The following is a 15,989-nucleotide window of genomic DNA, read 5'->3' as shown; positions in this document are numbered from 1 at the left end:
CATTTCTTCTTCTCAACAATGGCTTTTCAATTGGAAATAACAGCCTCTAGAAGGAATGGAGTACTGCTGACATCTTCTGAACACCTTTCCAAGAAGGAATTCTTCATACATTTTTACATTCAGGCGTTTACCTACCATATTCAGAATTTCAGATAAACCACATTGTTCACTTAGTTGTAATTTTAGCTTGGTTTCCTAAGGAAATGAGGCATCAGTGATTATATTTCTGATTGTGTCTGTTCTCTTCTCCCCTTTTCTCAGATAACTGCACCTTGCATATCAGTGTGTTCCAGAGTGAAACTGGCTATGGGAAAGAATGCCCTTCAGTTAGTTCCTTTTCTTGTTCTAAGATAATTTGTTGTGAAAGTTATAAAAAAATGAGTTAATTACAATACAAAACAAACAAACATCAGGAAAAAAATTGGGATGTTTAGTTTTGTCTCTGGACTTTCCTGGTATCTTTATACATCTGCCTTCTAGATAGTAAAGACTTATAAAAGGGACTGCTTCTCTTTTAACAATAGAGCATCAAACATGTGCTTGCCACAAAACCAGTTATTACAGTGCAACTAATAATTATAGTAATCTTGTGAAGATTAAAGTTTTAATGTAAAGCATCTTGGAAACCAATTTCATAGATACAAAAATACCTGCAGAGAATATTTCTTAACATGAGAACACTCTATCCTTGATTAATGCAGTGGGGTTTAAACTTCTCTCAGAATGAATGAAATAAAAGTTTTGGGGGAAGAAAATACATACAAATCTGTAGGTGTTGACTAGTCCTACTGAAAAAGGATATCTGTTCTGTATTTATTAAAAACAAACAACCACCCACTTACCATAAGCGCATCTGTTTGGACACAGGGTATCATTAAGCCAAACTAGTGTCAAGTAAGGGCAATTTTTCTGAGTACAAACCAAGACAGATGTGTTTAAGCAACCAGCTTGTGTTTCAGGCTGAAGGGACTCAAGCAATTGAAGCTTCTGTTCCTGGAAAGATGACATATGACATGGAATTAAAATAAAAAATATATTAAAAAAAAAACCCAAACTCACAAAACCAAATAAAAAAGCTTTATGAAGTCCTTCAGTTAGTTTAGGATAGTGAGGAACTGAATGTGGAAGAAGACAAAAGGAAATTACATAATTTCTTTAGAAAGAAGGAAAATATTGAAAGTTTCTTTTTATGTAGGTATAAATATTGCCATTGATAAAATTGGGAGCTCAGTTGAAAAACAGTTTCAGAAGTAGACCTGTTGGAAAACTGTAAGACCCCAGAAGTTTTCATATTGATTGGCTTAGAGTATAGGGGCTAAAAATCATCTACACACAGGGAGCCAGGACAGTGGTTATTTCCAAAGAATATTTAACAATTTTTATTTAATATTACCCAGAGAGTCTGGGGACCTATGTAAAGAACTGAAGGCTTGATCTGGACCAATCTATCTGGATATTGCTGTGGTGCCAAGTATAACTAGAGGGAGGAGTAGCTTCTCTTGTGGACCAAGCAGTTAACAATGCTGGAAAAGTCTTGAGTTGGATAGTTAATGGGAAGTTCTTGTTCACAAGTAACTGTCTGGGCTGAAAGGTCAGAGTTGGTAAGACTGTAGTATGCATCCCAGATGAAGCCGCAAAAAAAAAAAAGGAGACAATAGAAAGATTTTCACTTGTTCCATTTAAACTAATTACTGCAGTGACCATCTGGTAACTAGACCGTAACTATTTAAAGAACCTGTGTATATATGTATGTGTATGGGCACCTGCATATGGGTATATCTAAGGAGCTTATCATTGTGATGATAATATTGTGCAAAGGAAGGTGAAGATTAATAAATTAGTATTTCAAGAGAAGATACGCCATCTTTTAACATCCTCAGCTGTGGGGCACTTTACCACGAGTTACAGTTAGGTGCTATTTCTTGAATTGTTTGAAACTAATCTTGACAAAATGCTATAAATTTTATTGTAGCAAGCAGCTACACCTTTGAAAGAAGTAATCAGCAGAACTAAAGCTGGGGGTCCATTCCCAGTGTGTGTGACTCTGCATAGCTGTATTTTGATTGTAGAATGAAACTAGCCTGAGTTGATGTTGTATTTTTAGACAAACGGATTTATTTTCCTGGATTTACTGTTTTCAGTGATGCTAGGATTCTGTTGACATACATGGTATTTAAAGCCTAGGTAATATTGAGTGTAACCATAAATTTATAACAGTTTTTGAAATAAATCATCAAATTGACCATTTGTCCTTGCTTTTACAAATATCAATGAAAATGCAGATAGATTTATTTGAAGCAGTCAGGTCTATTATAGTTTTCACTTAAACATGAGTTGTTATATTGCTAATGAACTGCAAACAACAGAAACATATGGCTATCACTTTGCTAGAAGAATTTTTAGTTTAATCCCATGGCCATATAGTCTGCAGAACTGTGAAGTTAATACAAAGGAAGGTCTGTTCTCTGCATAGCTGTAAAATAAAAGTAAGATGGTGCTGAATTGCAGTATCAATGCCTAGCAGCTCCTTTTATTGTGATGACAAAAAAAAAATATTCACATGCTACATGGATAGCTCCTAATTTTTTATTTTTTTATTGAAATACACAGCCTATTTCTTTTACTACGTTCACAGTTTTACTTAAGTTTTCATATTCCCTAATACTTTACAAGACCTTACATTACAACTGTTTCTGGGATTCCCTATGTGATGTTTCATTGTATTCTATTTCAGTTATGACTCTGTGAAGAGTCAGAGTCTCCTATTAGATCTCAAAAAAACCACATTGCCACTAGTTAGTGGTTTTGCTTAATGCATTCAGTCTTAATTAGTGGGCTTCTTGACAGCTTTATCTCATGGCTAAAACTTGAACTATGTTTATGGTGAAAGCAGTGTTTTTCAACCTTTTTACTTGAAGCTAGATGTGATATCTAGCTTAAAATATTTTCATAAACCCTTCTCATTCCATAGTAATTTCTTCTGTTTCCAAAGAAGTAGAAATTGATGTATTGAGTGGTTGTGGGGGTTGGGGGAGAATGTGCATGTAGATGGTTTTCTTTTGTGACTGCTGTGAAGGTAAAGCATGCCAAGTGAAAACAGTGGGCCAAAATTTCAGCTATACTTAATGTTTGGAAAATAACAAGATAGAATGTGCTTCTAACATTATGTTTGGACCCCAGAAGTAAAAGATAAGACAAATTTTATTTCTAGATAAACATCATAAAGTAAAAAAAAGAGGAATTCTGCACATGAGATATCAAGAGGGTAGAAGCAATTTTACATAGGCTTGCAAAAAGCAAGTTGCTGATGGTGGAAAGATTAATTAGAAAAATTGACCTGAATTTGGCAATTTTAGAGAATTCCCAGAATGCATGTGACTCGTATCTTCCCTCTCCCTTGATCCTTAAAATGCTATTGACTACAGTTTTGTCACTGATAAACACAACTGTTTCCTAAGTGGCTTCTGAGTAGAAAAAACTCGATGGTTTCAGACTTACAGCTTGCTGGTGTATATAGGAGTTTAAATATTGCTATTTAACATCACTGGTTTTAATCTGTTTTTTTTTACGATGACGTCTCAAGGATTGGTATCTCGGGTTTTTTAGCTGGCAGTTACTTTGGTTTTCTTATGCCATTTTATTTTTCAAGGGATTTCCAAATCTGCAATTTTATTAAGCTCTTTTAAAAATTCTTAATATTTTGTCCCCAAAGAAGTGTCATAGTGGGTCCCACTGTAGGTGTACATATATGACACAAACAAAGGACTACATTCTTTTGAAGCTGATGCCTGTAGGGGAACTGAGGTAGTTCCCCTCAGTAGGAAGTAGAGTTACCACTGTCAGTCCACTGTAACTGTACATAACAACAGGGTGAAACCCAGTGAATAACCGTCCAGCAAATCCCATCAGTTGTAAAGTCTGAACATCAAACTTGCATTATTTCAGGAAACTTCTGGAAAGAATGTAGTCTTCAATGCCTTAAATTCACTGTTTCAAAGAAAAAGGGAAAAAAAGGAAGAAAAAAAAAAAAGGAAAATAAAACTCTTGAATTCTCTCTCCTATAGGACAGGGTAAGAAGCTTCCAGTTCAAACTTTGTTGTCGTGATCCAAGTCTTGCTTGTGTGTGATGACATCATCCTCCTTGCCAAAGAACACACTGCTGTTTTATGGACAGAACACTGAATATCTGACCAAGAACAGAGGATATTCTGCTCTTGTTTTATGCATGCTGGGATGATGTGCTGAAGCTATTGAGCATATGCAAGTGATTTTGGGCCTTGTGAGAGCATTAAAAGTTGGATTAGATTTACAGAAAGTTATTCCTTCAACCTTTGAACAGACAATGTGAGAGAGAAAGTGTCAGGAAAGACTTTGAAAATTTGAGGGCAGTATCAATATTAGTGGCCTTTGAACCCAAACACAGCTCCAGTTGCTGTAAAACAGTTTAACAATACTTCTCCAAATTCTTTATCCCAAGTTGGTGATGGATGCGCTAATGGAACAGATAGGGAAGAAGATCTGGTGATCTTTTCTGAGTCAGTAATCAGGGAAATCTGAGTGATGGAATCAGTCTTTCATCTGGAAATATGTGATGTATTATTCTAGCAACTGCCACTTTAATTCATTGGGACCACATCTGAACTGGACACCCTGTGTTTCAGGCACTGTCTTGGGCAACGTAAACAACAACGGATGAGTCAACCTTAACCTGAGCAGTATGCTAAAGTACAAGAGTTACTGTCTCACACCATAAGTTCCAGAGACCTCTCTTGACACAGAATGTCACAGAATGTGACTTTTATTATATATAGAATGGAGACTATCCCTGTGAATTTTTCCTCACGTTATGCACCTGATTTACGTACAACTACAGATGTGAACTCTGAAAGACCAATATCACAATCATTTTTGACTAATAAAGCTTTTATCCCTCATTCTGGCATCCTGCTTACGACCTGCAGCAGGATCCATCTTCACACAAATGCAAGAAAAAAGCTGTTTCATTTCTTACTGGAAGAATTTTTTTTACAGTACGGGTTCTTACTCTTTGTGACATCCGTACACATGTACACTTGTGTGCATGGTTGCACCAAGCAAATTGTTGGAATTATGAATGTAAATAGGGCTCAAGGGGCAGGATGTTCTGACTTGCGTATTCTTTGTGCAAAGCAAAAAGTGCCCCACACAGACACACATTTTTTTTAAGATCCTGTAGACATAAATGTAATAATGGGACAAAGGAATAATAGAATTCTCTGGAAGAGAAATATAAATATTATACCCTTGAAATAGGAATGCATAATGAACAGTTTGTGAATCAAAAGTTCTGTAGACTTTAATAAGAAACATTCCTGTTATTCTCAGGAAACAACAATTGACAGAACTACTCATAGCAGTTAATACTTCTAATATTTGCACCTTGTTTTAAAAGAAAATATTTCATACTTTTAAATCAGGTCAGCAATACTAAGCTGCAGTGGTGAAAGAGCACTGAGCAAGTGTAACTTTGCTTGTTTTTACCTTACACTTTGATTATTCACTTTTTCATCTGTGAAATCTTGTTGGTACCTCCTGGTTCACTGAAGATCTGCCTCAGAATATGGCTTTACTCTGGCATTCTTGTTGTGACCCATGTAATCTATAGTATTTCTGATTCTGCAGAGATATTCACTGAACCAGGAAGATATAAGAATACTTGGAGAGTGAGGAAAAAAGCTTTTATTAAAAAGTTGGATTGATTTTAAAAAAATAAATGCTTATGCTGACTTCCAACCACAGCATGGTTACAGAAATACTTACTGTAAATATCTCACACTGTATTTTAACATTTACTCTTTTTTTCTTGTGAGATTTATTAATTGTATCATTGAGCCATTTCATTATCTTTGAAAAAATACTTTTGTTAGTTTCATGCTGTCCTTCTAAGACTTAAATCTGTATTTAGGATCCTTACCTGCACAAATTACAGTCTTCCCAAACATAATTGTTAACTTCTGAATCTTCTTTTAATCATGAGCCCTGTATACTAATTTATTATGTTTGTTTTGTAAATTTACATGTACAAAATATAAATATCCATGTATAGAAAACCTGTATTTGGTTATTAGAAAGTTGGCTTGACAGGAAAATTATTTGATTTCTAACTGTATTAATGATCTGTTTGTACTCTAGTTAAGTACTTGGGCATTTATTAGCAGCTCTTGTTTTCCACTGGACATGAGATGACTGCTCTTTGGCCTCTGCAATGACATTACTATTTTTGAAGAGATGGGAAGTCAATAAAATGGGGGAGAAGAATGCAAGTATTGCTTTCTGAATAAATTATAGTTTAGTCATCTAAAGAGGTGGATGGAGAGATTTGAGTCTCAGTGAAATCCTTACCAAGTTGCGTGTGTCCCCAAATCTTTGTCTGGGAAAGCAAGCTTAAAAACGTAGGGCTTACGTCAAAAAATGGATCGTAGCTACACACTGAGGAATTGGCTTGATAGCTTTGGGAGATTTATAGAGAAAGAAACAACATGGAGGTGACCTGTCATAAGCCATCTAAATGGAAGGTATTTCATGTTTTCTTTTTATTTGCTGCTTCTTTCTGAGAGCATTGAAAGCTTTCTGAGAGCATTTGGAAATATTGTAAATCCACTTGATATTGTTTCAAGTAATTCAGACTATATATATATATATATATATATATATATATATATATATAAAAGTTGTCTTGTTTCATGGTCTTTGAATATGAGGGTCCTTTAAAGGATGGGTATTGATCTACATTTTTAGTTCCTAGTACAGTTCTTCTCAGTATACAAAGTGTAAAAACTAGATAGCGATGCAGACATAAGTGTGAAAAAAAAAGTCTTTTTAGTGACTGTTGCTAGCAAGGAAGTATCTTGACACATGGCAAGGTAAGTCAGAGAGTGCCTGAACCCTGACAGTCTGAGAACTAATTGTATCACTACATAAATCATGAGTCTCCGTTATTGATCATTTCAAATGAAAATTCTAAATAGAGAATATCTAAAACAGTGTTGAAAATGAGACCTCCATGCACTGAAGACACATACACAACGTAAATACATACAACTGAATGTAGTGTTTGCCCAGAATCAACAAGTCTGTCACTAATATGCAAAGCCCAGATGAACTAAGTAAAGCTGCCTCCTCCTTCACTCTCTCTGCCTTGCTGTCCCCAAATGATTCCTGACTGAGGGTGCTGGTGTTATTAGTTCAAGTATTAATTTTAGTATTACTTGTCCTTTGCTTGCTGTTTACCCAGGACTTTCTAACACAACTTTTTAACAGAGTCAGAGTGTGTTTACCATGCATACAACTTTTTGTAAAAAGGTTGATAATTGTTTACAACCAAGCTTTAAACAGTTGTTTATCTAGGATATGTGCTTATAAGGAAACATTTAGATATTCAATCTTATGATTTCAGCTGTATTCTCACACTGTTGCTCAGGTTGTGCTGTCCTTTATTTCACCAGCAGCACCACTGATGTCAGAGAAAGTACCTTATTGCAGTATTTGTTGGTAGTAGAAATATGATCTGGATTTTTGAAAACTGTTTTTTGTGGTGCTCTTGATTTAAAGATGAAAGTTGTTTGTCAAGACATGGCAGCATTGGCTTGGTCTGAGTGAATGCAACTGCTGCTCACAGGCAGGTGACCTATAAAAACTAAGCTTTGAAGTCTCTGAACATTTTGTGCATCCCATTATCAACTGGTCATGGTGGAGACAGGTTTTCTGGAGGTTTTTGGAAAGATATGGTGGTGTTGGAATCTCTTTCCTGCCTACAAAACCATCAGAGTAATAGGGGCATCTTTCAGGTTAATGTACTTTTTTAATGGAAACACTATAGTGTTTTTTTAAAATTTATCCAGTCTGCTTAGAAATTAGGTTAGAAGTAAACAAAACAAAAATTAAGCAACACTCTGTAGCATTGGATAAATTGGGGTCCTAGGAAAGAAAAGTACTTTTTTGTGAACATATGAAAAAATCAGGTCTGTTACTAGCTCCCAGCAATCTAGATTCCTAATATTGTTTCTCCCTATTTTGTGTTATTTTTTTCTAATTTGTTGCAGAGACATCCAAAACTATATAGATTTTGATTTTTAATCTTATTTTAATCTGAATGTGATACCTGATATTAGAGCAGGTAGAGCTAAGGTGCTTTTACTTAGGTTTCATTGAAATTGAAATTGAAATTTAAGATCATGAGCATCTTACATATCAGTCTCTTTTAAAAGTAGAAAATATCCCCTACTGTAGTGTCATTAAAACATAGCTAATAAATACAGTTACTTGGTAAGGATGTAGAAAGATTCAGTCAATATGATAGAATGATCCTCTCTTGCAAGTGTACTTTGTACCTCTTTTTTCTAGATACTCATTTTTATATATGTTTAGCTCACTTGGAACCTGTTCAGAATTAGTAATTTTAGACTGCACCCAATATTAATTTTAGACTGTGCCACACCTGGATCATTTATTTCACATTTGTGTCCCAAACTTACCAAAACATGTTTTTGATTTTTAAAGAAATCTGCTTTATTTTCTGAGATTGTGTTTTTCAGACCTAAGCAAACAATATTGTTGAGGTGAAAGTGTCACCAGAACTTCTTCTGCTGTCAAAATAAATTAACTTTTATACACTTAAATGACATTAATCTTAAATTGTGAATCTAGCATGTATTTTCATGGACAATAATGTTATTCTTTCTTTTTACTATTTGTTTTTTCTTACATTTTTCCTGACAACATTCTATACCTAACTCTGACAGTCACTCATATTGTGAAAGTAGTGGTAAATTGCCATGACCATAATAAAAGAAAATGGCATAGGCAAAACAGATCTCAAGTTTTTGTCTTAGAGAAGCACAATTTATTTATATGTGAAACTCTGAAAATGAAACAAAACCCTGGTGTGTTGCTCATACTTAAAATACTGTTTGTTTTCATGTTCGATCATTGATGCCCAAAGACTTGGAGGTCTTGCTGTTACTTTTTTAATGTTTCATAGATAATTATTTGTATTCATTAAGAAAACACAGTATCTTGCCCTATAAGTAATCTTTCTGGATTCTCCAAAGTTGTTCCCAGACTACGATTTTCACATAACTTTTAAAATAGGAATTACACTGGACTCAAACGCACTCTTTGCCCAGACTGAGGCGAGTGTTTTGCTGCGTTACCTTGGGAGAGGGGCTGTGTTTGGAATGCTGCAATGCCGTGGGCAGTGCACACAGGGTAACTGCCTTTGTTGTCATTAAAGATCCTATTTAAAGAATCAGCACTCCTTGATCAGACCTGGTGGGTTTCCTGGAAGATAGGAGAAAGAATTTCCTGGAATAATTACATTTTCTCCCTGAAGTGAAGCAGATCTCTCAGTCTCATTTGCCACTTCACATTTCTTAGCCTGCTATACACTAGTTTTGTTGTTTTTAAAAAAAAATCACGTTAGGTGTAGAAAAAGGTTGGGAGAGCATGTAACTTCTTGTATCAAAGCTGGCTAGTGAAACTGCTACGCAGTAAGGGTGTGAGTTGCTTGTGCTTTATTTGACAGTTTTTCACGTTATTGCATGCTGTCATTTGGAGGGAAAAGGCCAAACTTTGCTAACCATTGTGATGCAAGTGGCCCATTAGTACTAATGAAGCAAATAGGGTTGTGTATTCTCTGCTGCAATTCATATTTAGGCTTTAAAAAACAAATTCTGTTGTTCACTTCTCTGATCAGTTGTTAGTAAGTATGGTTCCATTGCAGGTATGTATCGTGCAAAAGTACATGAGTTAAGCTTGACTCTAAGATAAATTACCTTTCTGAATGTATGTTATTCTCCATGCATTTTGCCTCTGAAAACCTTTTTTCTCCAGAAAGGATCCTGAAATATAAATTTCACACTCAACTTCTGTGAAGCTGACTGACTTGGTAGGGCTGAGAGGTACCACAGTCAAGTAAGTGTCTGTTAAAAGACTCCCACTTGTCATAAGCTGGTTGCTGATGATAAGATCAATGCCACCTCAGTCTGCTGTGTTCTCATCCATGTTCTACCTTTCTATTCCACCTTCCCCCCAACCTCTATCACATCACCTAAGTTGTAAATTGAGTTTATCTATTGCTTATATTTAAATGATCCCTTCCCCTCCCCATTTGCTGGGGGTTTCCATCCCTTCAATTAGAGTCATACCACAAAGACAATTATTGAGCAGTTGTGAGAGCCGAGAGGTCAGAAACCTCTGGGAAGAGGTGGGAATGATCAGCTGGGGCTGGGAACCTCCTGAAGCAGATTTGGTTTGAGCATACCGTTGGGAGGCATCTGCAGCATCAGTCATCTGCATGTCATCTCCTTACCCAAAGGAATATCCAGTAGGTTGAACAGTTTGTGTGCTCTTCCTTACCTCACTTTTATCCCTAAAGCAATTGCTGTTTGTACTTACGGTACAAACTGAACAGCCCTACCAGAAGCCCTGCTCCCCTGTCTCATTTCCTACCATCCCCCAGGCCACAAGCTGCTTGTCCTCCCCAGAGCATGCCAGTACTCTTCCCGTACATCCTTTCCACCAAATTCTAAATTTATTTTCTTCTCATTCTTGCTTTACAGTTAATGTCACTAAAGTGTATTCCTAGTCCCAGGTCCTTGATTTATACATCAGCCCGTTGCAGGATCTTTTCCCTCAGTCTCACGCCCCTACCGCTCAGGTCTTCCATGGAAAGGCAGGTCGTGCCACTGCCTGGGATAAGCCTGCAGTGGCTTACAGCTTTATGCATTGCTCTTTGGTGCAGGGAATCACACTATTGGCATGCCAAGTAGAGAAATTCCTCCTCTTGAAAGGATACTCTAATCAGAGGTTGCAAGGCGATTCTTAGTTGATAACTAAGAAAAGGTAATAACTGATTTTCCAGAGTCTGCATCTTTAAGGAGAAGGAACTGTAATGTACAACTTGGTTGGACTCCAGGCACAAGAGGAAATGGGTTATAGCAGTTGTGACTGTGCGGAGCAGATGTTTTGGTTGGACTGGCTATCAACCATCTGACTCATAATAAATTGTCAGTTCCAGTAAATTCCCAGTTTTCAATTACAGTAGGTAGGATACGAGAAAACAATGCCATTTGGATGGTGTATTTAAAGTGGTTTTGATGATAATTTTTATAAACAACTCATACTAACTTTGTTAAAAAAGATTAAGTATCTTGCAAAGGGAGCAGCTGTAAACATTGAAGCATGCATTTGAATGTAAATTTAGATTGATACGATTGAAAACTAGCAAATGTTTATTTACACAATGCTGATACAATTAGAAGTAGGATTTTAAGTTTCACTTTGGAGTCTTGTGATACCTGAAGTCTTTTCCTGAAGTTTTTTGGGGAAAAGAAATTTCTAAATACCTTCAAACTTCCACTTTCATCTGTTCTGCACTGCATATGTATTTTCACGTGGCCTCTTGTTCTTGAGTTTCAAAAACACATTCTTAATGAACCTTTCATCTGCACTGGCTAAGTAGACAAAGGGTAATTTAGAATGAAATACTATTCACTTTCTCTTTATGCTTTTCTTTGTGAAAAGTTTTATTTATTCTTGTAAGTTGTTGCTAGAAGGTCTCTGCAATAGAAAAAAGCCTAGGGGTTGACAATCTTTAGATTTTTGTTGTTGTTTCTTTCTCACCACATTGCTTTACTATGTATATTTTGCATTTCCACAGCACTTTAGAGTTTTAGTCAAGAATCAGTCCACACTGCGCAAGGTATCCTGTAAACATAGGAAACCCCTTGCAGTTCTTGAGAAAGAAGACTTTATTTTCAGTGTTCAATGGTGTATCCATTTTTTTTCCTGTTTGATTTGAACGGGCATTTTCTGAAATGAGGAAAAGATTATTTTTAAAAAAAGAAATATGTGATAGCAAGATGACAGAAAGACACCATGAAAATTTATGTCAGATCTTTTACACTGGAGTGCACTAAAGGGGTTTTTTTTTGCTATCAAGCATGAGACTGTTGTGGAAAAACTAATAGGTGTGCATTATCACATGCTTAACTAATGATTTCAAACATTTTTACAAACATTCAATTTTTAAACCTCAAAATTCCTGTGGCCCAGGATGTGTTCTCCGTTCAGTGGAAATTCATTTTAATAATACCTTCTGTAGAGTCTTGTGTGGAGAAAGTTCTGTGAGTATAAAATGGTACTTTAATGTGGCCGTTCTAACCTTGGATGCTAATGTTTATAGAAAATTGCCATTCTTAATTTTTACAAAATCGTTTTTTCTTGAATAGAAAATCAATTTTTTTAATAAAATCATCTAGCATTGTGTTACAAGTTAAATACAAATTATGAAAAGGAACATCACCGCTTAAATACTAAAAAATGTGTTGTGACTTTAGTTCAACAGCCTTTTTTCCTAAAAGGGAATAATATTGCCAAAGCAATTGGATGTCACTCTCTCTTTTGAAGCCAACTGAAAAATAAAAATAGAGGTGATTTTTGCTTTGCTGCTCTGTTTGAATCTGACCTGTTCTTTGAGAGAAATACGCATGCAGAAATGGGAAAGGGGAAGACACTGCCTGGGCAGAATTTGATAGGAAGCATTAAAACAACTTCTGCCTTTGGACGCTGCTGCGTAATGGAGGGATCTCAGCCCTGATTCTGGGGAAATGTCATTGCCTAGTAATATAAGGATCCATCATCTCACCTAGTCACTAACAGGTTTGTAGAGATGACCAGGAGAGAGATCACAGAAGGAGTTAAGTTGTGACTGGCACAGACAACATCAAAAAAGGTCTATTAGTTGAAAAGCTTTCCACAGTTTATCTGTAAGACATGTGGTTTTGGTTTAGTTTTATAAACGACATTTGTAACAGACATACTAGGATTGAATGTAGTTCTACCAAGCGGATTCTTGCATAAATAAAAGTAACAAAGTCTGAAAGGAGTAAACAGTATGGTGTCAGATAGAAGGGACTTCATCAGAAATCTGTGTAAATCTGCAGCCACCTGAGCAGTAAGGTTGAGCAACTTCATGGTGTTACTGCACTGCATCTTTTAAAACCTACGGGAATGCTGGGTTTTTTGGGTCTTTTTTAAGTTACAATTTTCATTTCTCAAGGCTGAAAATATGCATCCATTTGAAAAGTGGTAGTTACAGAAGAATGCCAATTTCTTTACCTAAATTTGCATTGGATAGTAGCTGTATGAACATAATGCAGGGCTGTGCTGCCAACTGTAGTTGAAGTAGTGTTTGTTGTGTGTTATTTTTCTAAATGAAGAAAAAATCATGTCTCAGTTTATTGATCTTACTACACACATCAGCTTATTACAGTTTAACATGCAGATACCATGATGATTTATGATGTGTGTTTTTTGCCTCTGGCATAAGTCTTCATATTAAAGAAGCCACTAGTGAGTGTAGAAAATGCAGTGTAGTATTACTGTATGGATTAATGGATGCTGTACTGGTGTTCACCTGATCTGCTTCGGGGTTGATTTTTTTTTCCCCATGTTTTATTTTGTTTGATTCGTAAGCATGTTCTAAAAACTGGTCTTATGTGTGGTGTCAATCTGTGTGTGCACATCAATTTAAGCACTAATAATAAATGCAAGATTAAATACATTTGGTTTTTTCCATGTAGCTTGTAAAATGCATGTAGGTTCTATTCTGTAAAAACAAATTATTTGAAAAGAATTACAAACAAAAGAAGATGGTCTCAGAAGAGCTGTATACATACACAAGTGAATGTATTATATGTACTTGTCATCTCTTGAAGAGTGCCCATTAAAATAAAATCTTTTTAATCATTAGCATTACTACTTAATCTGACTTAATAGTTCTTTTCATTTGATTCACAATTAGCAAATTAATGGGAAAAAGCCAGTTAATGGCATACTCAGCTTCAGGAGTGAATGCTGTTCCTCATTTAAAGTTTTTCCTTAATGATGGAAGTATATGAAATACTGGGGAAAAGGTTGGGGGGAATTGCACTCTTGCGTATTTTTTTGTTGTTGTTTGTCTTGTTGAAAAAGGTTTTGTAATCTGTGCTGGTGGTTCTACTGTAGATGACAGTACCCCTTGGAAACTTAACACTGAAAGGAACATTGTGGGTCACAAGATCCTGTCCGTTGCCATTACAGGCAACCATGTCACATAATCCCATCCATAAACTGATCATACCCCAACAGGACAGCAACTAGTTTTTGTCCTCACCACCCATATGGAGTGTTGTCCTGCAACTTCAGGTTAAAACCGTGTTCTGATTTCCAGCCATAGTATTCTCATGACCGTTTTAGTGGCATTTCTAAGAGTATGCTTTTCTTTCAGCTGTCAGAAGTGAGCTGCACACCAGGGCAGAATTTAAGAAAACACTGTCAGCTCTGTCTCGTTTTTCATCTAAGACAATTAGGCTTTTTTTTAAGACCCATTCTTCCCTGCAGCTTATCACTAAGTTTCTTGGCGTGTTGTGTACTGCACATAATAACTGGTATGCAACTAGTGTCTCTGGATGTTAACAGTTTCAGTCCTGCCAAAGCTTCAAATGGAATGAGATTGTTTTCCTGAAACCACTCAGCAGCCCCTTTTTTCTTTTTTTTCTCCCCAGTTAGGGCAGGATCTCCTAACAATGTTTAAGTGGTTGCATGTTCCTTCCTCACAGCTGCTTGTGGGACAGCATACCAGGGCACACTGCACCATGTTGATCCTGCTTTGAGCACATATCTGCTGGGTTATCTATTTCCTCTTGTATTTTTCCAAAACGGATAAAAACAAATGCATCTTGGCAAGTTGCTATGTACATATGCACAAACACATTAAAGGACTTCTTTGTGAGCAGCAAGTGACACCGTATTACTTGCTGTTGATGAAGGTGACTACACTGCTAACTCATTACTTTCTAACTAGAGGTCAAGAGCTTAAATGAAGTTGTGTGTAGCAGAAATATGCTTGTTTGTACTGTATGTGATTTATGAGTTGGAGAGATGTCAGGTCCTAACCAGAAACAATTTGTTCTAGCTGAACCCAAAACTGTAACTGATTGTTCTGATACAAAGGAGGCCTCATCTGTGAATGCATTAAGATTGACTGTCATGATATTTAGCATGGATTTTTTTTTTTTCTTACAGTAGTTTTTATACAGTATGCAATCTTTGCCGAAAGTAATGCATAGGTTTGATTTGCAGGAAACTTGGGGACAATGACTTCTAGATACAAATTTCTGATCACAAAAAACATTTTTCATCCACAAGAGAAGTAGGAGTTGAGTACAGCAGATATTTTGGACCGTATACTACTCTGAAAAATAACAAATATAAAATCTGTGGTCATAAATCAGTGATATTATAGCATTTTAAAAAATTCTTTGGCATTTGCATCTGATGTTAGTGCTAAACCAGGAATTCTTAAAATTGAAATTTGCATCTTTACTGAAATACGTAGTTCAGTTAATTGAAGAACACTACACTCCTGTACACTTGCTAACGCACTAGTTTTATTTTGATACTTTAAAGGAAATTAAGCATGGCAGAACATTTTAAGTACTAACATAGTAAGAAAGAATACATTTGCAATGTATTTTTCAGTGGTTACACTTTAGATTCCTTATTTAGTCTCTCCGAAAGGAATTGGTATATGACTTATTAGTTGTTATCTGTAAGCTTATAAGTACTCTGTCATTTGCCATTTTGTATTTATTATTTTCTATGTGCAGGATGTGAATGAAGATCCTGGAGAAGATGTTGCACTTCTCTCCGTTAGTTTTGAGGATGCAGAAGCTACTCAGGTTTTTCCTAAGCTGTACCTCTCCCCACGTATTGAACAGTGAGTGAGACTGTTTTTTTTCTGGAGTGTTCATTCTACTTCATCTCTGAACTTTCAGGTTTTTGCTGATATATGTGAGGATTGTTTGCTAGGTGGTAACATGTGATTGCTTTGAATTGCTTAAGTCATAGTGATCACTGTGAGCGTGTGTGTGGTGGAGAAATGACAGATCTTCTTTCAGGTAGTTCTG

At 36.0% G+C, this 15,989-nt stretch overlaps 1 protein-coding gene across 3 annotated transcripts in view; it reads left to right on the top strand.

Moving 5' to 3' along the window:
* Positions 1-15,989, top strand: part of BABAM2 (BRISC and BRCA1 A complex member 2) — a 178,704-nt gene that overhangs the window by 79,467 nt on the left and 83,248 nt on the right. For all 3 annotated transcript variants that reach the window (XM_074818096.1, XM_074818094.1, XM_074818095.1), the window contains one exon: positions 15,690-15,799. In XM_074818096.1, the coding sequence (XP_074674197.1) occupies positions 15,690-15,799 (110 nt within the window). The remainder of the gene's footprint in view (positions 1-15,689; positions 15,800-15,989) is intronic.

The sequence above is a fragment of the Strix aluco genome, chromosome 3 (assembly GCF_031877795.1).
Source record: "Strix aluco isolate bStrAlu1 chromosome 3, bStrAlu1.hap1, whole genome shotgun sequence".
NCBI lineage: Eukaryota > Metazoa > Chordata > Aves > Strigiformes > Strigidae > Strix > Strix aluco.
This window is presented reverse-complemented; position numbering and strand designations above follow the sequence as displayed.